Genomic DNA, 25,844 nt, shown 5'->3' with positions numbered 1-25,844 from the left:
CTAGTGACCTTGTTCGTGGAATGATCACAAGTGTATTTATTTTTTGTGCGAAATGGGGTGTTTCAAATTCTTGATTCACTAGTGATTAATAAATGCTGTTATTATGCGAGTATACGCTGACGGTGCCGATGGCCTAATGACGCCCCTTTTTTTGTGGTTTGTGCTCTTTGGCATTCTGTGGTAGAATCGCTGGTCGTGTTCTTATTTCTTGTCCTACGTTAGTCATTTTCTGCGTATTGGAGTTTTGTTTATGTTGCTTTTTACTGTTTTTATTGAGGAGTAGTGTCGTTGCTTCTACTGATGTTGTGTTGTACCTGAATGTATTGTTGATTTCACCTGTGTCAGTCCGTGCAAGTAAAGGGGAAATTGGCTATGAAAGAAAATTATACGGTTTGGACCACATAAGGAGGCGGGTAATATATACTATAATATTACATAGTAGAGAGGCCTGTAAAGACACGGCTCCTAGATTTACATAACATACAGCTTTTGTTTTAACGTGTCATTTCTTTAGAAGTTTTAAATTAAATTTATATTTCTTCATACTTGCCTTAGGGTAAACCGTTTTCCACAAGATAGTAAGTTTTCTATGGTTCATTATGCGAGACACTACTTTATGCTCTGTCTGTTGTTTGGATAAACATGCATACGTCACACCAGAAGCTAACTACGCTCCCATCTTCAGTACATGATGTCTTTTTTTTATGGTAAGAGAGAGCCTAGGAAGAATTATAAGATTATTATTCAGACAAAGTTTAATGCGTAGTAATAACGAATTTTTCAGCTACAAGGCGGTGGATGTATGTACCCAGTACGCATGTATACGAGTATACAACAAGTGCTCGCCTACAACACTGATTCCAGTACACGCATGAAAATTAATGCGAAACATTATTTTCCGGACGCTCAAATTTCAAATGTAAGCAGTGTGCTCAGCAGGTCGTAGTAGTATATGAGAAATATCCCCTCTTATCTAGAATTTGAGGCTCTCACAGTGATATAAAGCCATGTAGTCTTCGAAATCAACAAATGTTTCGAAAGGATATTTCATCTCTATTTTCAGGGTCGAAGAAGAAACCAGCTTTAAACAGTTAGCAAACAGCTCAGCTGGTTAGTAATACAGCGCTGTTAAAATATACTGGAATCTACTGCCAAATTTGGTTCCAAGATCAATAAGAGCACTGGAGCTGCTGTGTACTGTTATGGCACGAGGCGGAAACTTAGTTTCGGCATAGGGCCGCGCCATAGCTCAAGCGGTTAGTCGCTGGCTTCCCACCACGGCGGCCCGGGTTCGATCCTGGGTCTGGTCAAGTGGAATTTGTGGTGGACAAAGTGACGCTGGCAGGTTTTCTCCGAGTACTTCGGTTTCCCCTGCCAATCTTCATTCCACCAATTGCTCCACAATCACCCTCACCTTTCACTTGGGGCTGGTACTATTGGTCAGAACTGGCCGCAGTACAAGGGACTTATTCCCACCCCACTAGCAATAAAAATAGTTTCAGCCTTGGACAGTACACGACAGTATTCCAGGCAGAAGTATATGCCATTAAGGCATGTATTATGGAGACTTTAGATAGGAACTACAGAAATAGGAACATCTTCATTCTATCTAACAGCCAAGCTGCACTTAAAGCGCTCGACAAACACCAGAGTAACTCAAAATTGGTCTGGGATTGCCACAAAACCCTCATGGAACTGACCAAACATTACAGGGACAACTGACATGGGTGCCGGGGCAAGAGGGTATTGCTGGAAACGAAACAGCAAACCAATTAGTTAAGATTGGAGGTGAACATCCTTTCATAGGACCTGAACCAGCCTGTGGCATCTCTGTAGAAGTTGCCAGAAAGGCAATCAGGGACTGGACAAATACGAATCACAAGAAATACTGGAAATTCTTGACTGGACTCAAGCAAGCAAAGGGACTCATACGGGACCCTCTGCTAAAAGAGCAAAGGAACTGTTGAAGTTAAACAGGAACCAGCTACAATGGGTGGTGGGACTAGTTACAAGACACTGTCACCTTAAAGGACAACTCTTCAAACTGGGACTAAGTGATAGTCCCACTTGTGAGAGGTGTCAAGAAGAAAATAAAACAGCCACACATATCCTGTGTGAATGTGAGGCCTTAGCTCATTTAAGATTACGTCACTTGGGTCAATACTTTATGGAACCAAGTGACTATTTCGACGTCCCCACGTATGAAATCCTGCGCTTCATTCGACTGATCAAAAGGGGAAGCACAATAGACCACTGTGGCCGCGGTGCAAGGGCCGAGAAGGCCCACCCCTTATACATTCATTCATTCATTCATACTACCAACTTTTAATGAGGAAAATGAATTCACATATTTTTAATTTTTTTTTCCTTGGCACTACAGCCCCAGTGGGCCTAGGCCTACCTCTATGAACTTCTCCGTTCACTTCGGTTTTTCTAGATCTGACACTTTCGGTAAGACTCCTTGGGCGGGTAATCAGCTTGTCTCAAGGCCTCTACCTGTACACAGACACAGAAGAACACACACAAACTAAACATCCATGCCGTCAGTGGGATTCGAACCTACGATCCCGGTTTCCAAGCAAGCGAAGACAGTACATGCCTTAGACCGCTCAGCTACCGTGGCCGGCACATATTTTTAATAGGAATTGTAATTTCGATCGAAATTATACTGATTCTTATATAGTTTTTACCTAGAGCATAGATTTAAAATTAATCCATAAAATATCTTTAGAAGAAAATGAGCCATCCGCACAGGATACACGATTACTACCGGTCGTTCCAAACTGTTGTTGAACACTAAAATTTGCTTCAAAAGCTCTTGCCAGCCGACGTTACTGACCCCTATATTATAAGACACAGTAATTTGTTTAATGAGCACCTACCTTGACTAGATAAGTATTCACAACAGAAATGCAGGCAGTACACCAACAGCAAACTGCAGTATTGTTGCAAAGCTGAAACCTTACTGAATCATAATGGCCGATGCTTGCAGTCCTATCATCATTCTTGTTAATGACATTCAGCAGTTTCCTTCTGTTGAATGAAATTGTACCAATTTACTCCACAGACCGACTGAACAGTGCTTCTTCTGCACTGCTTGCAAACATACATAATATAACTTGAAATCTGCCTTTCTTAAAGTATAAAGTGAAATTGTTACTTAAGGCTAACCGTTTACTAAAGCTGAACTTGATATTAGCTCAGAGAAGCATAAGAATTACCAGTGCTGCAACAATATAAATTTTGTAGTGGCAAGACTTGTAAAGGAACATAGACCGCAAACAATTAACGTCATTCGTTAGAAATATTCTTTTGTAGGTTTGAAGTTTGATTATGTGGGCGGCATGAATCTTTGAAGTTCTGTTGTACATTAGCAGTACTGAATATGCTGGCTTGGAAGTGATTATATGTAGATCGAAAGCTCGTATAGAATTTCCCGTGAACATTTTAGAAAATAAAATTATTGTGTCTGAGCGGCCAAATTCATCTCTGCTTTATGTGCCTGTGCTCAGTATATTTGGATTACTACGTTGTAACATGTGCGCAAATTCTTTGACAACAGACAACAAGATTATAGTTTGTTTAGTCCGTGCGGTGCACTCTGGGCATGATAGTGACTGCTGCTTCCATTATGTGTCCACATAAATTGTTCACCTTGCAGATCTGAGATATGTACGTCAACTCTTGAATGCAGGAAAGTATTTTTACTAGGAGACGTCAGCTTGTGGTTGTGTACCGAGAAGGCTTGTTCAAAAATAAATTTAAAAATTAGGGAACGAGCAACCTGGAATAGAAGGAGTGGTTGAAAGTAATTACGACTGGAGCGAAGGAATGAATAAGTGGGGGATTTGCTAAATGAGTGACGGAGAGAGACTAAATCGATCAGATAATTTCTTTTATTATCCTTAAGAGCCTGCCATGTGTAGAAATGTTTCAAATTAAATTTTTGAACATTAGTCTTGCCTTTATTTAGCAGGTTAGGAAATTCACACAAAAAGCGAAAGTATTCTGTTTCGTTTCATTATTTAAAAAACACAAGAAACACGGTAAGATATTGTAGCGTGTATACCCGTTACTAGGTAACGACCGTGAAACAAACATTCGCCGAAAAGTCTGGAGTCTGTGACATAATGTCGAATATTTAAAGCAATTAATTCATGCATAAATTGCCTCCGTGAGCCCAGCAAACCAAACAACATTCGAAACAGCGTGAACTGAATTTAATAAACGTACTTCGAAGTTCAGAGACAATGTTCCGAAGAGAATTTAAAGACGCCAGTTCTACTCGAATATTCGTATTTTCTGCATAGTCTGCATTACTGGCAGTGTCGTTAGATAAACTACAAGGGAATAAACATGCCTGATTCATATTCGGAGATATTTTCGACTCATATTACGACTGTAAATTGCTGTCCGGACAGGTCTTAAACAAATATCTTGTGTTTCTTTAGTACGATGCCCATAGGTTAGGCTCTTACTTGTCACTGTTCATGGTCGTGCAAGTTTCTCGCCAGTTAATTTCAAAATAATCAGACATATTCCTACATTAGCATGGAATACATACATTTTTTTTTGTCTTTTGCGTTACAGCCCCAATTTGGGCCTTGGCCTACCTCCATGAAACTCTCCGTTTCACTTCGGTTTACTAGATTTTAGACATTCGGTAGGACTCCTTGGGTGGGTGATCAGCTCGTCGCAAGGCCTCTACCTGTACACAAACACAGGAAAAACCCTCGTACATATACAAACACCAAATATCCATCCCCTGCGTGGGATTCGAGCCCACGATCCCGGTTTCCGAGCGAGCGAAGATAATGCATGCCTTAGACCGTTCGGCTACCGTACCCGGCTACATCCAGGTTTATCTTCTTTAATCAACAATCTTTATACTATAATATTCTTAATAATAATTTGCGTTTAATGACGCCAAAGACGGGATTACAATAATATTTTTCATTTCGTTCAGTCTCTTGGTTATTGGTTTCCCTAAAGAACTGTATTTGTCCGGGCATTATCAAGTTTGTATTATTTCACTTTATGGGCTCTGTTTTCCTCTGTTCAAATTATTTTAATTTTTTCTTTTTTATATTGTCCAAATTTGTAGCTAAATAATGGCCAGCTGACTGCATGGAAATTTGACGCAACAATTTGAGCGTGACATTAAAGTAAATGCACACCGTTGTGATAATTATGGACAAACAGACTGACGTCAACTTGCGGAAGAATAAAGACGGGCGAACAAGTTACGCGCGGTTGTACCGTACTTAGTGTAAACAAGGCTGCTCTTCCACGCTGCCTAATTTACACATGTATCCTGCAGACAGGTAGCTTGTGACGTGTTCTTGTTATATGAACTGCGCCCTATTTCATTTTATTAGGAGCTCAGCTTACTCGAAATCCAGTCATAACATCATAACATATATTACTGAAAGAGGCAAAATACAGATTTCAAGAAGCTGTTCTATTTTTTTTTTTCCCCCGTGAAAGACACAGTAGCTGGTAGTCCATTGCAGGATGATCTAGAACCACCTACAGCCAGCTCTTATGTTGTCATAATCTCACGCAAACATCATTACGATTTTACTATATAGAGAGAAACATTTCGTTAAGGACTTCAACGAACGAAATAAATGATGGATTGATCGACTGAGAAGCTGACTATCTGACTCGTCCGTCCGTGTTCCGCTCACACTAGGAAACGTGCCCGGAATATTACTGTGAACAGCTCAGCCGAATCTGGACCCTATTATGGGGCATTGAAACACAGTATATAAATTCGTGTTGTAATCTTGTGGGTTAGGAGCACTCTCCTAATCTATAGGACCACAACAATTAGTTTTGTGGAAGTTTACCCTGAAAATGGAGGCAGTTTATTCCTCCGGGACGTTGGCACTCGCAAACCAGACTATTCTGGTTCATAACCAGGGAGACTACAATATTAATCTTCACAGCCGTGAATACCTCATGTCTCAATACACGAGTATAGAAAGTACTTCATTAATGACTATTTTAGTATTCAGTTATATTATCTTTCTTTTGATCTCGTAAGTGACTTTTTATAGCGTTTTTGTTCCACACTTATGTACACTTTTCTTCTTTCCCTTATGCTTCCTTCAAATATACTTAATATATGTCTAAACTGCCGGTCACGGTAGCCGAGCGGTCTAAGGCATGTACTGTCTTCGCTCGCTTGGAAACCGGGATCGTGGGTTCGAATCCCACTCAGTGCATGGATGTTTAGTTTGTGTGTGTGCGTCTTTCTGTGTTTATGTACAGGTAGAGGCCTTGCGACGAGCTGATCACCCGCCCAAGGAGTCCTACCGAATGTGTAAGATCTAGAAAAACCGAAGTGAACGGAGAAATTCATGGAGGTAGGCCTAGGCCCACTGGGGCTGTAGTGCCAAGGAGGAAAAAAAAATGTCTAAACCTCACTGTTTCAGGTTCCTTCTGTTGCAGCTGAAAGATTTCTCATTATGAAATTCTCTGCGTTTTTCAGACCGTAGACCTTCATTCTAAATGAACTTACGTATTGAGAAGGAGATGCCCTTAAGTACTAACATCAATAGTCAGTATAGTTTCAACATAGGCCTGTGTATCTTGTACTTGTGTACTACATTTCCTGTATTGTGCTGTCTCAGTATATATAGTATATATATTAACTCTGTTGAGACAAAAATATATATTACGATTAAACACGAATTTAGTCATACACAGGTATTCTTTCGTAAAATGGAAATTTTAAATCATCAACAACGGGTTAATTCTGTCATATTCAATTCCTTTAAAGATGACAGGGACAATTACTAATGGACTGGCAAGTGGATTAAAATACGCAGTTTTTAAAATATATCAAGTACATGACGTTTATATGGCAAGATTTTTGTGTCAGACTGCAAATGACAGGCCGCGCCATAGCTCAAGCGGTTAGTCGCTGGCTTCCCACCGCGGCGGCTCGGGTTCGATCCCGGGTCTGGTCAAGTGGGATTTGTGGTGGACAAAGTGACGCTGGGGCTGGTTTTACTTCGGTTTCCCTTGCCAATCTTCATTCCACCAAATTTTCCATCAACATAATCACCTGGGGCAGGTACAATAGTCCAATTACTGGCCGCAGCGCCGAGTGGACCCAGCTTGACTCCACCCCCCCACTAAGAGATTTAAAAAAAAAATTACTGCAAATGATACTCCGCACAAAATGAATTAAATATTTGCATTCTTAGCTAGCCAATTACAATCTATTATATTTTTCCTCTGTTACTATATAAATTAAATACAGCAAAGAACGAACAGGCACTTTCAAAATTACATTTTAAACTTGATTGTTTCAGTTCAGTTAATAACAGGAGTAACAGCTGTATTTCATCTATACGTGCCTCAGAACGAAAGTTTATTAACACCCGTGTAATATATTGACTAATGTTTCTGCTAGTATGGGAATTAAGTAAACTCGGTTGCGGTTTTCACCATCATGGTAGGTAATTATGTTTTCATGGTTTCGGCCTTCTCCATAACTGACGCCTGTCACAACTAAGATACAGGCGTATCGCTAAGGCGCCAGAGAAGGCAAGCACTAGCATTAATATAATGAGCCATTTCTAAATCATTATGAAAAGAAAAAAAATTCCTTACCGCATGAAAGGTAAATATTGAAAACATACGTTTTCCATCATCTGCTATCAAACTAGTCTGACGTAGCACGTATGTGTTTACGTCCGTGGAACAAAACAAGCATGCAAACAGAATGAGTTCGTGTGGAGGTGGTGCAGAAGTCCATCACTCCCACCACGAGGCAGAACATTTCAGTGTGCTCCATATTAGCTGCAGGCCTGCACTGTGAGAACTAGATCATAACGTTACGAAACTATTCTTTTAATCAGTAATAAGTAATATGGATGGGCCTTGAGGCAAATGAGTAAAGGAGGGGTAGCTGCCATAAGCATCATCCATCCTAACAATAATTATTACGACACTACCGCTGTGGTAATGATTCCTGTGTGCACTCCTTCATTTTCGGAGCTACTGCAATGCAATGGGTAGCAACTTCTTTCTGCATTTGCAATGCATGCAGGGTCACACGTAACTGGCTGCTTTGGTATATAAATATTGGTTACCTCTTCGTATCGCATCACAATCTTCTTCATCTGCCATCGTTATTAAGTGAAGAGAGCCGTCGGCAGCGCATGCGTCAAGGGCATGACAATGGTAAGTTAACAAGCATTCGGACTTCAAAATTGCAGAGCCATCCTTTACTCGATGCTTTTTGATATGTTCATCAAATAGGCAATGCGCTGATTAGATTATTACTAATGGGATATTATTTAATCTAATCATCCACTGTACAGAAAGTCGTGAAAGACGTTGAGAAAGTACGTAGGAAGAACAGAGTATAAGAGAAGACCTAATGCAAAACTAGGATTAACGTCCATATACTCTATGTTGGATGTGTGAAGGTTTCCGTATAATCCCAACTTCTCGGCAGTAACGGAGCTGAACTGAATTTACAGCTTCGATTCCCGGTCGCTTTGTCTCAGGCCTCCATATAAATTTCGGCGTATTATCTTATATTGTGTGCTTCCTCCCACATTTCTTAAATTTAATCATGCACAGCCATTTTACCTTTTTTTTTGTGCTATATTTAACGACGCTATAAGTATCGAAATTACATAGAGTTGATTATGGGATGAATAATGTATATGAATCAGTTGGTGGGCTGAAAATTTGGTGGGGGAGGCGGGTGAAATCGAATCACGTGGAGAAAACCAGCTTCAGTACCAAAGTCCACGAAAAATAGCTATGACCTGAAATTGGATTGAATTTGGGACGCGGGGGTTGGAAGCCGGCGACTACCCGCCTTAGTCTTACAGTGTCAAATTCAAAACTACGTAACCTCAGTAACTGATAAACATATCGCCTTAAATCAACGTCGTGACACCAGCAATATTTGCCACTACCTGGAAAAGGGGTTCGTTATGATTTATTTCCTTTCTTGTTTTTATATTCAGTATAGAACTTAGGAATCCTTGAGTCTGGAAGGTCCCAGCTTCTAATCTCAGCTCCGATACCCTGAGTCCCTACAGAAAATGGCGCTATAACCCTTCAACGTACATCACGATTGCTACCATTCCAATTTATCTTACAAAATCAAAATTTGCCATTCGACGGGAGGTGGCATAGGTACGGTGTTTGAGCTGAAGTGGGGCCCTGCCCACTGTGGCATGATTCGCGTACTGTTTAGGAATGCAGAAGGCTATCTCCAAATATAAAAATTACATGCTAATAAGCTGAGTAAGCAGTCGCAGGCAGGCAGCAATGGCTGATCCTCCATTTTGAGTGCTGGTCGGAGTAGTAACAACTTCTGGCTGTAAAAAACTAGCATATTACGAAATATAACAAAGGCCCTCCTATGTATAGACCTACAGATTTTTGACACAACTGGAACAACAAAAAGAGGACATGAGATTTGGAAGTTGTATTAAAGAAGTCGAATGTGGAAGTGTGGACTGAAATCACCTGGCTGAGGATAAAGTCCAGTGGGGGATTCTTGTGAACGCGGTAATAGACCTCCCATCTTGAAAAGAGGTTGGTAATTTCTTAAGTGGTTGAGTGACCATCAACTTCTGGAGAAGAACTCGGCTTCCGTAATTAGTGGGACACTTGTTTCTCCGTTATTCTGTATCTGGTACTGTGAACTCTGAAAGCAAAAGCCTTCAGAGGCTCCGATCCTGAGTCAGCATAAACCTTGCAACATGTTCATATATTCTGTCATTAAAATCATTCGAATGAGGCTTATTATTACAAGAACAAGCCAAGCAAAGTACAAGAACAGTTAGTCAGAGCTTACCCTTCGAACTGTAGAGATGGTGCCAGTAATTTCCTCTTAAATACTTGTACAGTTTTACCAGACCACATGGTATTACGTCCCAGAAGACAGTACTGCTTAAAATTAAGTATCTCATTGTGTAGTTTTTAATTTTTCTCTGTTCAAAAATCGTGGGGTAAGACGTCATCTTTAGAATTATATTTTCAAATGACTGGATTTAAATTCCTTCTCTTCAGAAAACAATTAGCATCACGACTATTTACATAAAGGTGAAAACTAAATATATCTTAATTACGAGTATTAGTTTGGGGAAAACTGTTCCTGGAAGTGAACACGTTCTTATCCGCAATAGTCCACACTTCAAAATATTGATATCTCGAGGTTATTTTTCGCAAGAACACGGTACGACTATAGTTTGGTCAGAATACGGAGGTTCGGCTAATCCGCTTAGAAACACAGAGTCGCATTACGGCTGCATTTACACACGCAAGTTTCATTTTGCCCCCAGATTCTACTGATATTCTGTGCTGCGTCGCTAGCAAGCGCTTTTGCTGAGCCCCCAGTGGGACGCCTGTATCTGCCTCCAGGCCAACAGCCTTCTAGCCTAACGTCGTCAGGCAGATTTGGAGGGGCTCGAAGTCTTTCGTCACAATATGGTGCTCCTGTCTCCGGACGATTTGGTGGAGCTGGAGGTCTTTCGACACGATATGGTGCTCCTGCCTCCGGACGATTTGCTGGAGCTGAAGGCCTTTCGACACAGTATGGTGCTCCTGCCTCCGGACGATTTGGCGGAGCTGGAGGTCTTTCGACACAGTATGGTGCTCCTGCCTCCGGACGATTTGGTGGAGCTGGAGGTGTTTCGACACAGTATGGTGCTCCTGCCTCCGGACGATTTGGCGGAGCTGGAGGTGTTTCGGCACAGTATGGTGCTCCTGCTTCCGGACGATTTGGCGGAGCTGGAGGTCTTTCGACGCAATATGGTGCTCCTGCCTCCGAAAGATTTGGTGGAGCTCCAGGCCTTTCGGCACGGTATGGTGTTCCCTCTACCGGCCGACTTGGAGGTGCTGCTGGTCTCTCTACACAGTATGGTGCTTCTGATCTTGGGGGAGTTGGTGGTCCTAGAGGTCTCTCTACGCAGTATGGTGCTCCTGGATTTGGCCGAGCTGGTGGTCCCAGGTCACAGTACGCCCCTAGTGGCGGATACAACTATGGTCGTGGAGGTTACAGTTCTGAGGACGATGCTCTCTCTGTAAGTATTTCGTATTCCGAAACGCAGCGCCTGCCTTTCCTACATTCTGAACCACGCACAACTTACAGCCTTCCCACATAGCCGCGAAGACACCACAAATACTGCTCAGAGTCGGTTAAGCATAAATATCCTCTTGCTATAGAGCGTAAAACATAAAGTCCGGCCCGTGAATATCCTAAACAGGTATTATTCTGCCTATATGGAATTTGCATTTCTGAATCGTCCTATTCACGCCATATGAAGTCCATACTGTTTCTTACTACAGTTATAATGATAAAGTAAGGGTATTTTTACATGTTGGCTGTGCTGTTATTTTCTATTTCTAGCGTGAGAATAATTTAAAATGTAGGAAATTTAAGTGTTCTGTAACGGGTCGCTATGTAGAGACCAACTTTACAGAGCAGTTAATGACAACCTGAGACGGTTAATTACACATTCCTCGCGCTTTTTGGGCTGTGATTCAAACATCAGTTGCTATGTATCTTTTGCGGGACATACACGAAATGAATGCATAAATATATTAGGGTCCGACTGTACGCATTTAATAATTCAAAACTGTGGAACAGATTTCTGCTGAATCAAAAAATGCAGAACAATTAAGAAATTGTCAGAATAATTTAATTTTAATTCACATCAGACCAACGTAGCATGCATTTTACGTAAAATTCTTGTAAAACCTCAATGAATTTAAGAAAACATTTATATAATAAATGCGAATATGAGATCTCATTAAGATCAACTTGTATTTGAAACATTTTTTCCCCCATTTTTATGAATAAATAGACCTAACGACATGCAAGTAAATGATTTCGAGCATTTTGCAATATGACGCCTTTTGCCCGATTAGCTTACAAACAATGCATTTCTGTCTGTAATACCTAGGGAGATTTTTACGCATGTATCGGGTTTACGTCATTTTAATACTTTGACTAAGATAAGGTTGATCTTGGATGGTGATCTGTATGTTAGTCGATATGCCTAGCTCCTGAACGGCTGGACAATTTTCATTCATATTCAGTATTTAATGATTTATCCATCACAGGTCGATGTCTGCTGAATATAAATATACCAGATTTTCAAACTGAGGCTCCTCTACTAAATAGCAAGAAACAAAATTAGGCTCTTACAATTCTGATTAAATGTCAGTTACTTACGGAGATCATCTCCATAAATGAAAATACATAGACCTTATATTTGGGAAAACAGCGGTACATTCTCTAGAAGCGTAAACGAGACATGTCAATATTCTCGAACACAACTTGACCAGTACTGACAAAATTGTAATTATATATAGAGGCACTGGGCCGGAATATTATTTCGTAGCCCAAAGTTTCCTCAACATAACGGGATTTAAACAATGAGCCCCAGGCCGGGGCTCATTCGCCAAACATTCATTCTCCCAAAAATATCTCTAGCGACATGATTAAATTTCTTCGATTTATAGCACCAATAGTCTCAAAAATGACGATTTAAATTATTCCAAATAATATTTTTAGAGGAGGCTGTCATCGGTTAAGTGTAGCCTGTGTGGCAGGGTATGTACAGTGTAAAACAGAAAGACAAAACTATCCCTGTAACAGGCCGTGAAGACCCATAATGTTGCAAGACGTCGAGGTTCCCACATTTTTTAGACAGTCGGCTCACAGATGGCGGTGAATTTGTCAGCCTTACGCGCTGGCCGGCCTTTACCTCCAAGAAGATTCCTGGTGCTCATTAGAGACTGAGTCGATCCCAAGGCCATAGTGCTGCTGAAAGGATTAAGTAAATTGAAAAGACTCTAATAACCTCATCGGGAATCGAATCCGCCACTTTCCAGCTTGTAGCATAGTACCTCAACCAACTACGCTATCGCGTGCCTCCATGTACAGTGTATTTGCACTATTTCTAGATATATGGCAGAGAAGCTTGACGGAGGATCGACCAATCGAAAAGCCCTATCCAAACAGGATAGCACAAAATACATTGCGCTTTTGTTATTTGTTTTGTTTAAATTAAACCAATTTAGCGTGATAGTGTACTGGAAGAGCATGGAGGGTTTCGTTTTCTCACATCTGTGGTTATGAAGTGTTCTACCTTCTGGGATATAATGTAGTGTAGTCCGTTTTGAAATTCAACCGATGTTTCGGAGGAACCTCTCTCCCATCTCCAGAGTATAAGAAGAAGCCAAGGAAAAATGATCATGAAGCAGGTAGCAAGAGCTGGTTTCTCCGAAACGTCAGATTACTATCAGTTGACTATACGGCTTGTATGTCAGACGGTAGAACTCTTCATAAGCGAATGCTGATTATCAGTTACAGCTGTTTAAGAATGGATGGATGTCTTTGAGTAACAACTGCTGCAAATGTTCTTCTTCATGATTTTGATCATTCCAGAAGTGAAGAGTATCATTAGGCGGGGGTTCCCCACCTTTCACTTGAAACAGCTCTAACTCCATTGCCCATGGAATAAAAAGGATTCGATGGTTCCAACGAATAACATTTCATACTGCATATGCTCTGCTTTCTCTGAACCGACCTCAGTGGCAAAGAAATTTTATATTTGAGCTTCATGTTGTGCTGTTGTCAGTCCACATATACATAAATACAGTATATATATATATAGTTATAAATTACAACAAATTACTGAAACATTTTATAATATTTATAATACCCGTGTGCAAGGTTGTGTGAGGCAGCATTATATATTTTTTCCTTATATGCCTGAAGGTTATAATTCTCGGCAAACAAAATGTCAAATTACACTTTTCAAATTACTTCATTTTACATAAATGGAGCACGCGGTAGGGTAGTTGGTTGAGGCAATATGCTACCAGCGGGAAGGTCGCGGGTTCAAGCCCCGATGAGGTTGATTTTTTCAATTGACCTAATGCTTCCAGGCGCACTATGGACCTGAGGTCGACTCAGCCTCTAACAGAAATGAGTACCAGGAGTCTTCCTGGGGGTAAAAGGCAGCCGGAGCTAATGGTTGACCTCACTGCCATCTGTGAGCCGATTGTCTAGAGAAATGTGGGAACCTCGACGTCTGACAACCCTATGGGCCTTCACAGCCTGTTACAGGGATAGCTTTACTTTTTTACCTTTTCCTTTTACATAACCTTGAGGTCCCCAATTACAGAAAGCGCTCTCTAACAAAGAACTAAATTGTCGCTATAGGAACCAGCCAACTACGAATTTTCTTACGAAGTAGACGATCTTGAGTCGGGCAGCGAGTTCGGTCACGAGGAGAACCGTCAGGATGAGGACGCAAGGGGCTCGTACCACGTGCTGCTTCCAGATGGTCGCCGTCAGATCGTGGAGTATCAGGCTGATTTCGAGGGATACAAGCCACAGATCCGTTATGAAGAAACTGGAGCCGAAGCCTACCAAACGTCCCGAGGAGCAGGAGGACCCTACTAATTGCAGTGACAGAGAAATCTGAGGCCCTAACATGTCTCTGGAAATAGAAACTGACGCTGAATAAATGGAAACGACTGGCTTATGTTATAGGACTTGATTATGAAGTGTGCACTGAAACCAGCTGTATTTATGTTCACTGTGTTGGCGTACCAGACGAATGACTTACTCCCTTTCAAATTCTACAGCCTACATACTGTTCTATAATAGTTATCTGCACAGGTTTATATACATCTCTAGTTTCGTAGAATCTAAATTCCATAATATATAGTGATGGCTTGTTGTGTCTTCAATATAACACGTAAAATGTGTAAAATCAATCCGCGTGATTCACCCAACATCAAAGTGAACCACACAAATCTTACTCTTCTGACTTCCCTTTGCAGTGAATAAACAAGAAGGTTGTTTCAAGACAGTTAACTGTGATGTACACATAAGCGGATGGAGGGATGCTATTATAACATAGTCTTCTCTCGCGGATTGATCCGGCGATTATGTTGCTAATACATGTTTATTGAAGGTTATCTACTTTGTACATAATTTTATAAAAAGTGTATAATTATTTTATAGTATGCTTGCTTTGGGTGATTATGACGTGTTTTGTTGGGTGTAATGTATATAATATTTTTTTATATATATAAATTGCAAAGGTAAGTATTTGCATGTATTTAATGAATTTATAAATGTAATAAATAATACATTACATATAAATATTATTTTATTCTCCCCATTATTTTTCCTTCATCTTGAAATTTAAATTTAGAATATTTTTTGCTTAATATGTTTTGATGGCTGAAATTTTGAGAAGATATTTATTGAGTTATGTTCTTTGTATCTGTAAACTTACATTCTAATTAATTATAAGTTCATATGATATGTGTATGCAATATAATGTATATGCAAATACGAAACGTATAATTCACTAACTATTCGTGGAGATATACCATGGCGTAAATAGGATAATAATATTAAAGGGCACTATTAATTATTGTATGTGTTGATGTATTAATCATGCTACGTACATATTTATTTGTTAGGCTCCTACTTACCTATTTATGTGGCTCAGGATAAGGCCTGATGAATCTTCGGGTCCGAAAACAGTGGGAAAATTTGTTAAGCTCCTGAAAAGTAGTTAGTACTTTTATAAAGATTTAGGCATGGAATTAGTACTTGTAGTTGATGTCGAAGAGGACAAGTTGAAAAAAGAGAATGTCATATATGGGGCGGTGAAAAAAGAACAGTACATAAAAATACTTATATATTCCAGGCTTAAGGCAAAGTGTAGAATTTACGTTAGGAACGAATTAGGGCACTTAGGTAGTTACAGAATTATAGTGGAGATGGCAGAGAATAGGAACATAAAAATCAGAGTGGTAAGAGGAAACGCTTTTGCTTAAAATATACGGAAGCAGCGTTAGAGGTAAAAGTTTCGGAAATGAAATATGAATATGGTATTGCCTTGCAAATTTTTATGTATAATTGTGTTGTAAATTTATGCATTTGGTTGCTAGAAAGAGACCAGGAGACCAACTGTTAGCGTCTATTAATGTCCTCTATATAGCATATACCTGTACCCAGTCAATCACGGAGATATATGCTCACTTGTCTTTTGAAAGTTTGTTTTAAAAATATTTATGCAGCATGTAAGTACTTAGCCACCTGTTCGCTAAAGCAGTTCTAAGACAAAAGTGGTCGAGGTGTGTTCATACAAACCGGTAATTTCATGTCAGAAGAGAAGATGTTGGTAGTTACATTGACAGCGACATCAATGATTTAAAGTTCTTCCTCAAAAGTAATGACCATGCTACTTCATAATCATATGCTTGAATGAAAATAACATTTGTGAAGCTATTCCTTGAACATGTGTAACCGACCGCTGCTTCTCCTTACATGTAGCCGATTTGTAACTGCCCCGCTCTTCTTCGTCATTGTTGTAACCACGCGTCGGGGCACTTTGTAACTTAACTTACATAGTGCAGTTCATGTCGTGACCTATGCTGTTGCTGAGGCTCGCACCCCTACTACTCCGGACATCGTAGGAATTACCTCACATTACTGCCCATCCTAAGCAGGAGTCCATATGGGCGCTGGTAAGCCGTTATTCGCTTACGAAGATTGTGTCACAAGTAGGAGTGAATGTTTTCGCCGGTAGTCAGAATGGGTGGAGAAGAGGTTCGCGCTCAAGGCTTAACGGATATTCACCAGACAGGGTTAGAGGACTGGGTTAATTATAACTTACATACCATGGAGAAGGAACAGTAATTAGTTTATTGTACTCCATATAACACGGCTGGGAGAACTAACAATGTAAGAATCCACTTTAATATCACTCTCAGTATTCTTAGTAATTTACATCACAGTTAATTTCTGTTATACACGTACTTGTGAAATAACTTAGTAGTTGAATTATTAGCAGTAAAATATACATATAAACAAGAGCCGGGATAGCGTAGTCGGTACAGAGGCTGGCTACGTGCTTGGTCGGAGTTTGAGTTCCGGTCGTGTCGTCCAGACCGGCCCTGGAGCCCACCCAACCTCCTATTCAATGGGTCTCGGGGGGGCTATTTCCCTGAAGGTAAAGCGACAGGGCGCTAGTGCCGAGGTCAGGAAAATGTGGAGCTGTACATCCACTCCCACATACGGNGTCCGATGTAACCAGCTTCTGCAAACCGTTACTTTCAAACGATGTTGCTTCGCTTAAAATTGCTGGATTGGCTCTCTTTAAACTTTGGGGTTTACAAGTATAATTATTTTTGCCAATGAAATTTAATTATCGAATAGTTAAAATACTTTAACCATGCAACGAGCTCTGACCGTCCTAGCTGCTTGGTCAGCTTGGCTTGGGCGATTTCTCAGAGCAACAGCTCCCTCCTCAGGTTACAAACGGCTAGTAGCCGCGTTGAACTGCTAAAACCTACTAATTGTTGCAATCAGATATATCCTGTATTACAGTAAAAATTGATACGTGTTACATCTGCATATGAATGGGGTTATGTACATTAATTATATCAATATAAACTAATTAACATATGTATATAGAAATAAGTTTCACATGAAATGAGCGCCTGCGCATGGTCTCATCGGACATTTTGTTCATCCACCGTAACATGAGCGTTTCATTGTAAGATATGAGGTTTTCACGGGGGGACTATGAAGAGTGCCGTCTTCTGGGATGAGGCGTCACCTGCTCACGCTGGTTCCTCCCTCACGGATTTTTTATTTTTTCTTCTACCCTGAAGATGGAGGCGATACGCTCCTCCGAAACGTCGGTTTATACAAGATCTACACGGCGTCATATCCCAGAAGCCGACATTTTTCATGAGTGTCTCAATTTATCTTTGTGTAGCCACCTACAAGTGTTATTTGACCTGCATGGTTTTAAGGTAAAATTTTGACAAAAGTAACAAATAGCAATGTCGCATACTGTCATTATTTAAAAATTAATTAAATTTCCAAAAATAATATAAATCGTAATGACGAGTCAATTTTATTTCTCATGTTGGCAGTTCTTATACATCACACGCCTATGTCCATCTGTATATCTATCTATGTATATGTACATATATGTGAAATCATCCCTATACAAAATACAATAATTGAGGATTTACGATTTATGTTTGTCCAAATTGCATACATATATAGGCCTATGTGGGGGTATGAAATCTGGTCTGTCACAATAGGGGACGAACATAGATGAAGTGTTTTTGAGAATGGGTGCTGAGGAGAATATTTGGGCTAATGAGGGAGAAAGTAATAACAGCTGAACAAATCTTCATGTTGTTGAGCTGTATATTATTCGCAAAATAATATTTGGCTTTACAATCTGAAGGGAAGAAGCCACTTCGGAGATAAAGCATAGATGGGAGGATAATGATAAAAGGAAGGAGCAAGGAAGAAGGATAAACTTTTGAAGAACATGTGTAATCTAATGACGCATATCATTCCTATCTTCTTTATACAATAGCTGATAACTTGAGATTTCAAAGCTATATATTGTGATCTGAATACCCATTGCTAGGCAACGACTCAGTAAACACATTCCCGTGGGAGCTAAGTCGTCCAACAATAGGAGGTCCATTGCTAGGCAAAGGATTAGTAAACACGCCTCCTTAACAATAGAAGCTGTGTTTTTTGCGTGGTTTGTGCAAAGTGGTTTTAAAGAAGTGTTAGACAGCATAGTGCAGCGCAGAACATTAGTCTGGAAGTGAAGAGTTGAGTTTCGGGACACCAGCCTGCCAGGACATGAGCTTGGGAGCAGAGGATTTTAATTGAGTCTAGTCTTCGGAATTGACAGTTGCAGAATAAGGACATCAAAGGAATCAGGCTGTGAAAAGAAGACAACATGTGTGATTTGAAGTGGCCTTGAGACTGTTATGAAAACCGTTACCAGGATACGACTAGTGTAGACTGAGATACATATTGCATGTGCAATGGTGAACTGTAAAGTTTGTAAATTAGCAATAGCGCTGTATTTTCTGTAGTCCCGAGTTGTGCGAATAAAGTGTCAATAAATTCGATCATCCAATCCAAAATCCGTCTTGTAAGTCAAGCACAAAGCCCCTACATGTGGCAATATCAACATTGAGGGACTTCACATCCGTGAAGATACCTCACAACACTCCAGACGTCTTTCTCGTGATGTTGAATTTTGATTCAGTCTAAAAAACTTTTCATTATTATATCGACACATTTTAGAAAAATTACCTGTAGTAAGGCGTACATTACATATATATTCTTATATATATATTTTTTGTTTTTTTCAATTCATTGCCACTACGTTAGAAACAAATAGGCTAACAGAACTACGCTCCACGATCTTTGGTATGAGACTATTTTCGGAGCCATTTATTGTAGTACGCATTAGATGTACCTGTTCTATCTTACGATATATCTGCAGGGTTCATACGTATTTCCAAGATAGAAAGAAAATTTATATAATTCTGTAATTCAGATATACCTCATAACACTGTACAATTCTGTTATTCGTGTACACGTTTGGAACAAAATGTTCTTCACGTTTGATGTGATAATGGATAATACTCTACTAATTACAAATTTCTAATTAGAGGAGTCTGATAAGCGTCTATGGCTTGGACTCAATCGCTTTTTTTCCTTCGCTTAGTGGGAGTGGGGGGTGGAGTCCAGCTGGGTCCACTCGGCTCGTCGGCCACTGTTTGGGCTATTGTACCTGGCCTGGGTGATTATGATGATGGTGAATTTGGTGGAATAAAAATTGACAAGGGAAACCGAAGTACTCAGAAAAAACCCGCCCCAGCACCACTTTGTCCACCACAAATCCCACTTGACCAGACCCGGGATCGAACCCGGGTCTCCGCTGTGGGAAGGGAGCAATTAACAGCTTGAGCTATGACGCGGTCTCTCGATCGCTTTACTGGGACAGGCGAAAAGGAAGATCCAAGATGATGCTTGCTCTTTTGAACAGGAGAATCTAAATTATTTTGTAAACCAGAACATCATTTTATATAAAATAATTTATTACAGAAAGTGTACAATTGATATATATATATGTACAAATTATATAAAAGCGTGTTCAATTACATTCTGTTTATCATAAAGTACATATAAATCTCTGAATCTCTATAAGAAAAAACCCGTTTTTTCCTTGTTTTAATATGGTCCTCCTTGTCCCCTCTGCTGAGGTCCGCTGGAGTATCCGGCACCAGTGTCCTCGTAGCGGATCTGTGGTCTATATCCTTCCTGGTCAGCCTCGTATTCCACGATCTGCAGCCGGCCGTCGGGCAGGAGGACCCGGTAGGAGCCTTGAGCATTTTCGTCCTGGCGACTTTCCTCTTGACTAAATTCGGCTCCGGACTCGGGGTCCTGAACTTCGTAAGAGTACTGGTAGTTAGCTGGCTCCTGTGAGGCAAAGTTCTATATTAAACTCTGACTTCTAAGCGACTGTTAATGGACGTTGATAAACAGATACCTCTAAATATGTAATACGAAATACACTGCATATATCCTGCATCACTTTAGTAATGCATTCATGCTTTTAATTTATTATTTTAGCAATAGGAGAGAATTGTTATATCTGGAAAATTGCAATGATATCACATTTCTCGTAAGTGTAATGCCGGATATTAATTTAAATTTTAGACCACATTTTCATCTCCTTTAGTTTAGTTTCAAATGAAATGTACAACAGTTATTCTGCTATAAAAATTTGGAACTCAGTATTTTTCAGAGGCCCCTTGTTTCAGTAAGCCTGAAATATGACCGAAAAGAACTCCAAACTTCCAAATGTTGTGAGATCTTTTGCGTTTCCTTGCAGACAGTTAAAGTTAGCAATAAATATTACGTTCTTTTGGAATGTAGTTCGAGTACAAGTAAAAGGTAAAGGTAAAGCTATCCCTATAACAGGCCATGGAGGCCCCCGTAAGTTTGTGAGACGTTGAAGGTCCCACATTTTCTAGAAAATCGGCTCACAGATAGGGCAAGGTTATCAGCCTTACCCTCCGGCCGCCCTTTACCCCCTAGGAAGATTCTTGGTACTCATTTGTGTTAGAGGCTGAGTCGAATCCAGGGCCATAGTGCGGCTGGAATGATTAGACAAATTGAAAATATCTACTCCAACGCGCAACTTTCTGGCTCGTAGCGTAGTGCCTCAACCAACTACGCTACCGTGTGCCCTCATGTAGTTTGAGCATTCAAGAGAAAAGAACCAACTGGATAATTGAATAACGGGCTGCTGAGGGGTATCAGAATGTGGGTCATGTACTTACAGCAAGATCGTCTTCCTGGGCACTATATCCTCCTCTTGAAGCAGCGTATCCAACTCCAGGGGCGTACTGTGAGCTTGGCGCATTGAATCGGCTGGAACCTGAGGGAGCACCATACTGCGTTGACAGAGAACTGGTACCCCCAAATCGGCTTGAGGCACCAGGAGCACCATATTGAGACGACAGGGAGCTAGCGCCACCAAATCGGCCAGAAACTGGTAGAGAACTGGGGCTTCCAAATCGGCTTGAAACACTAGGAGCGCCGTACTGAGTCGACAGAGAATTGCCTGCACCGAAACGGCTGGAAGCCCCGGGGACTCCATACTGGTTTGATGGAGAATTGGTGCCACCAAATCTACTAGAAGCGCCATTGCCAGATCGGCTTGAACCAGCGGTAGTAGCATATTGTGTTGAGAGCGATCCGGGAACGCCATATTGAGTGGAGGGGATGTTGGGCCCTCCAAATCGACCTGAAGCTTCTGGGGCCCCATACCGGCTAGATGGTTGGCTGGCATAGCCACCCTGTCTCGGAATGGGAGGTTCAGCAATGACGCATGTTAGCGCCATGGCGGCGACTATTAACAGCTGAAAGAAAATTTGACATCTCTAGTTATGTAACTAACAGTGAAAATGTCATTGTGGGTATTTTGTAATATAGTCTTAAAACCAAGGTGCAGTTGTTGTTATGCATTGTTTTGTCACTTCTGGCGGAGAGTTAACAGGGTCGGCTTTCTCCTAACAATTGTCTGAACCGCCACACAACCGAATGTCCAATCTGATGAAGTAGCATTACCCTTCCTCTAGTTTTCAAGGCACAGGTTTCCTTTTAATGACGACAATTTTTGGCATGTATTCAAGAGAATCCCTTTCGAATGTCGCCTAGAATCCGACTGGATTTATCGTTATTTTAATCTGTTTATATCATAATTCAACCATAGTATCGTGAAATAAGTCACGGCTGCTTCCATCACCATTTTCTCTAATTATCGACTCACTGTAACTTCCACATTGGATACAGGCCTATTTCATGCTGCAATCTCCGCATCCACGTGGGTACCACGAAAGAAACTTCGTCATAACATCAGGTATCCCGACCGATAATAGAATGAGCTGCTGCTTCAATATTGTTTGAATTCCTTACCGCTGAGGTAACTTGCTTGATGTCATGGATGTTCAGTAATTTACTGTCTAGTGGATACGATGTGATTTTACTATAGTTTGCATAGAAGCTGGAGTACAGCGTGGGTTACATTGATGTAACATCCATATTGTCCACCATCACCTCCTATCTATCTATCTATCTATCTATCTGTCTAACCTACCTACCTAAGCTACCTATGTCTCTACAGCCTCTTGTTGGGCCTTGGTCACGTTTTCCATTTCTTGTTCCTATACATAGTCGGTAGGACTCGTTGGAAAGTGTATCAATCAGTCGCAAGGCCGCTACCTACATACAACAACACAAACACGGAATAAACACACACAGGCATCCATGCCTTGATCGGGATTCGAACCCACGATCGAGAGAACGAAGAAAGTTCATGCCTTAGACAGCGCGGCCACTGTGTATCCCTTAATACACCTTTTCAAATTCTATCGGAAATTATTTGTTTCTATTTTTGAAGAGTGATTTGTGAAATCCGTTGGATATGAATGTAAGAATAGCTAGAAGTTCATGCAGAAAGTATATTGAAATTTAATTAAGATTGATTTGTGTTCAGTTATTACTATATCTGGGACCGCCTCTGTGGTCTAGTGGCCGGAGTTCCTGACTACAAATCCAGAGGTCCCGGATTCGATTCTGGCGCTACCAGATTTTCTGAGAAGTAGTGGGTCTGGAACGAGGTTACTCAGCATCGTAAGGATAATTGAGGAGCTACTTGAATGGAAAGTAGCGGTTTCGGTCTAGAAAACCGAAAATTAACAGCCATGGGGATTTGTTGCCTGACCACGCGACACTCTCTATCCTCTAAAGGTGGCACTAACTTCGCCGACAAGCGGCGGTCGCTCGGTCAGTGTGGTTCGCTTTTGGACTAAAGCCACGGAGTTTATCACTATATCTGAATAGAGGATATATTAAATTGATCCTATGTTATAGCCGACAGTACAACAAATAAAACGGGAATATCTTCAATGAAGACAACAGGCGTTGGTATATATCTTACCTGTTTTATTTCTTGTGTTGACGGCTATAACATAAGATACATATTATATACACAACTGGAAGAAATCTATAATCTATGCTATATCTTGAGGTACACGTACTTAATACGCAAGCGTAAAACCATTATACTAGACTAGGCAAAAACATCAGCCAGGTCAAATTTCTCTGATTACTCTTATATAGCAGTTGCAATAAGGAATAATGTTTTGGGACAGAATTTAGCATGAATTGACGGCTTGAAGGTAGAAAATTTCTTCTTGGCCCGAGAATAATTTCCTTAAAGTGTCTGACCACTTACTTACAGCCTAAACCTCGGAATAGAATTAACGTAAGTAGACTACAGATGGGCCTGATGACGGTAACGTAATAGCGGGAATGTTCTGAAGGAAGCTCTATGTTTCATTTTAGGCCGAAAATAGAAATTCAACATTTTCTTTCAATGTGCCACTCACGCTTTTCATACTAGGGATTTCCATGGCTGTAGATATTAATAATCTGAATATAATGCGAAGCCTCTGGACTTCTGTTCATTGAATAACACTGAATTTGTTTAGAATTAGTCAACAGTACATAGGTTGTGTAACCACAATCTCTTTTCAAAGCGTCTAACTAGCGTCTAATGTGATGCAGAAATTATTACGAAAGGCAGATTTGGACAGTGTGGCGAATGAAAAATTTGGCCCTACTTGAAAGCAAATTGTATTAATGAGGAAGGATTTACAAAATAATAAAAGACCTGTCTTGCTAGCCGGTACCTGTTCGGTATACGAATCGAGTTCCTCCCAAATGCACACAGGAAAAAGTAATGAATTTTTAGACTAAATGAATATTTCTCTTTTACAAATAGAGGAGCTTCAAAGTCCAGACCTCTATAATATTAAAAAGAACTGCTCAGGAATAGTCTCTGCTGTAACGCAAAATACATATCTTATGAGAGTATCAGAAAGTTTCAATGCAAGAATGCCCTTATTTATATTCAATGCAATTTACATTTGTTTAGAAGAGTCTGTAAGCTTGTAAGTATAATCACTTATTCCATTAAAATTTTAGCCAACCGAAGTGTCCAAAGGCAGTTTTATCCAAGTATAAAGGTCAAATAATATAATGCGTGTTTGTGGACAGTAAAATAAGCAAATAGCGAGTAATGTGTATTAGTCTTACAACAATATAGGTGGGCAAGATCTAGAAGTTTGTGACGATGGTACATTGGTAAAAATATTATGCTTCTTGACATTATTCATAGTCCTATTTTTATTTAAAGTACTGTCCTGTTTATATTTCAAGACACAACATTTCGGAGAGTGGGTTCTGTGTCTGTCTTCAGGTAAAACCTAATCAGTTGGGCCCAATCGCTTGTCAGGAGATAGAGACTAGCTCTATGGATAGGGCCCAACTGAATAAATTTTACCTGAAGACAGAATACAATTTCGCAAATGTCTTGTCTTGAAATATTAACAGGACAATGGATAATGTCCAGAAACATAATAATTGTGCTATGGAAATATTTCCATTCGACAACCGAATGCAACCAATTACTTTCTGAGCGCAAGAAAATAACCTATGAGCAGAGTTCAGTTATTCAGTTAGCAGTGAGAAAGTAAGAGCATCGTTTTACTTCTAAAGGAGTAACTAGATATCTTATTATAAATTACGCATTAAGATGAAGTTAGCAGTTTTTTGCAAGTATAGATTGTACCCATGTCCCGTCGCTTCTTTAGCATGAGAAGCAAGTCGCCATCTTACCTTAGCCATGCTGTGATCTAAAGCGTTGACTGTGAAAGCTAATTGGGGACTGCTGTAATACTGAAGATGTGATGGGCATTTATATACAAGTAGTCCACTTGCGAATGACCCTGCTGGCGGGGAGAATTGCAAGAGCAAAGCAAAACAACGAAAACAAGATCAGACATTAAAACTGGATTACTTTGCAATGCCAAACTCTAATGGGCCTACTGTCGGTTAGTTCCATATCATCACTCCTAACACTCCCTAGTTTCATCACCATGGATGGAGTGGTGATGATTCTTGGGTTTCTATTGCTGCAAACAGTATTCCCCAGTATATGGCTGTTTGCCATATACTGATCATGCTATTACACATACCGGCTTGAAGGGCCATTTGTTTTCTTTGGCTTCATGCTAATTGCGTCATGAACAAGATGCTCCAGTTTTGAATCATGTTGTGCACTATGTTCTTTTGCGTCCTTGGAAGCTGCTACAGATTGAGCGTTCTGATAAGGTTGACAAGTGGCAACATCTTTCTGTTACTCACAAAATTCTTATGGACTCTGAAGAAATACTCAGCCACATGAAGTTGGTTGGTTGGTTCATTAAGTTAGTTACTTGGTTAGTACTTTAGTTTTCACTCTTGTATCAAATTAACAAACTTTCAAGGTATCGGTCTTGTCTTCCCGTGCAGCAGTGTTTCTATATTTGTCGTATTTTCTCTTAAGAATGAAAAGATTAAACAGTTATCACCATAA

The 25,844-nt window shown here is 40.3% G+C and overlaps 2 protein-coding genes across 2 annotated transcripts in view; one reads left to right on the top strand and one right to left on the bottom strand.

Annotated features, from left to right (window-relative positions):
* LOC111873210 (pro-resilin) overlaps positions 1 to 15,055 on the top strand; it is a gene marked incomplete at its 5' end in the record, with an annotated part of 118,532 nt that extends 103,477 nt beyond the window's left edge. Inside the window, 2 exons of the mRNA XM_033755004.1 lie at positions 10,326 to 11,066; positions 14,219 to 15,055. Coding sequence (XP_033610895.1) covers positions 10,326 to 11,066; positions 14,219 to 14,461 — 984 coding nt within the window. The remainder of the gene's footprint in view (positions 1 to 10,325; positions 11,067 to 14,218) is intronic.
* Positions 15,056 to 20,016: 4,961 nt separating this feature from the next.
* LOC111873217 (pro-resilin) lies at positions 20,017 to 25,142 on the bottom strand. Its single transcript, XM_023867744.2, has 3 exons — positions 25,106 to 25,142; positions 21,202 to 21,783; positions 20,017 to 20,335 (listed from the first exon to the last, which is right to left on the bottom strand). The coding sequence occupies exons 1-3, from the start codon at positions 25,112 to 25,114 to the stop codon at positions 20,087 to 20,089; spliced, it is 840 nt and encodes a 279-aa protein (XP_023723512.1). The 5' UTR covers positions 25,115 to 25,142; the 3' UTR covers positions 20,017 to 20,086.
* Between the last annotated feature and the right edge of the window lie 702 nt (positions 25,143 to 25,844).

Source organism: Cryptotermes secundus, unplaced genomic scaffold (assembly GCF_002891405.2).
Source record: "Cryptotermes secundus unplaced genomic scaffold, Csec_1.0 scaffold540, whole genome shotgun sequence".
Taxonomy (NCBI): Eukaryota; Metazoa; Arthropoda; class Insecta; order Blattodea; family Kalotermitidae; genus Cryptotermes; species Cryptotermes secundus.
The sequence above is the reverse complement of the archived record's forward strand: the minus strand, read 5'-3'. Positions and strand labels throughout refer to the sequence as shown.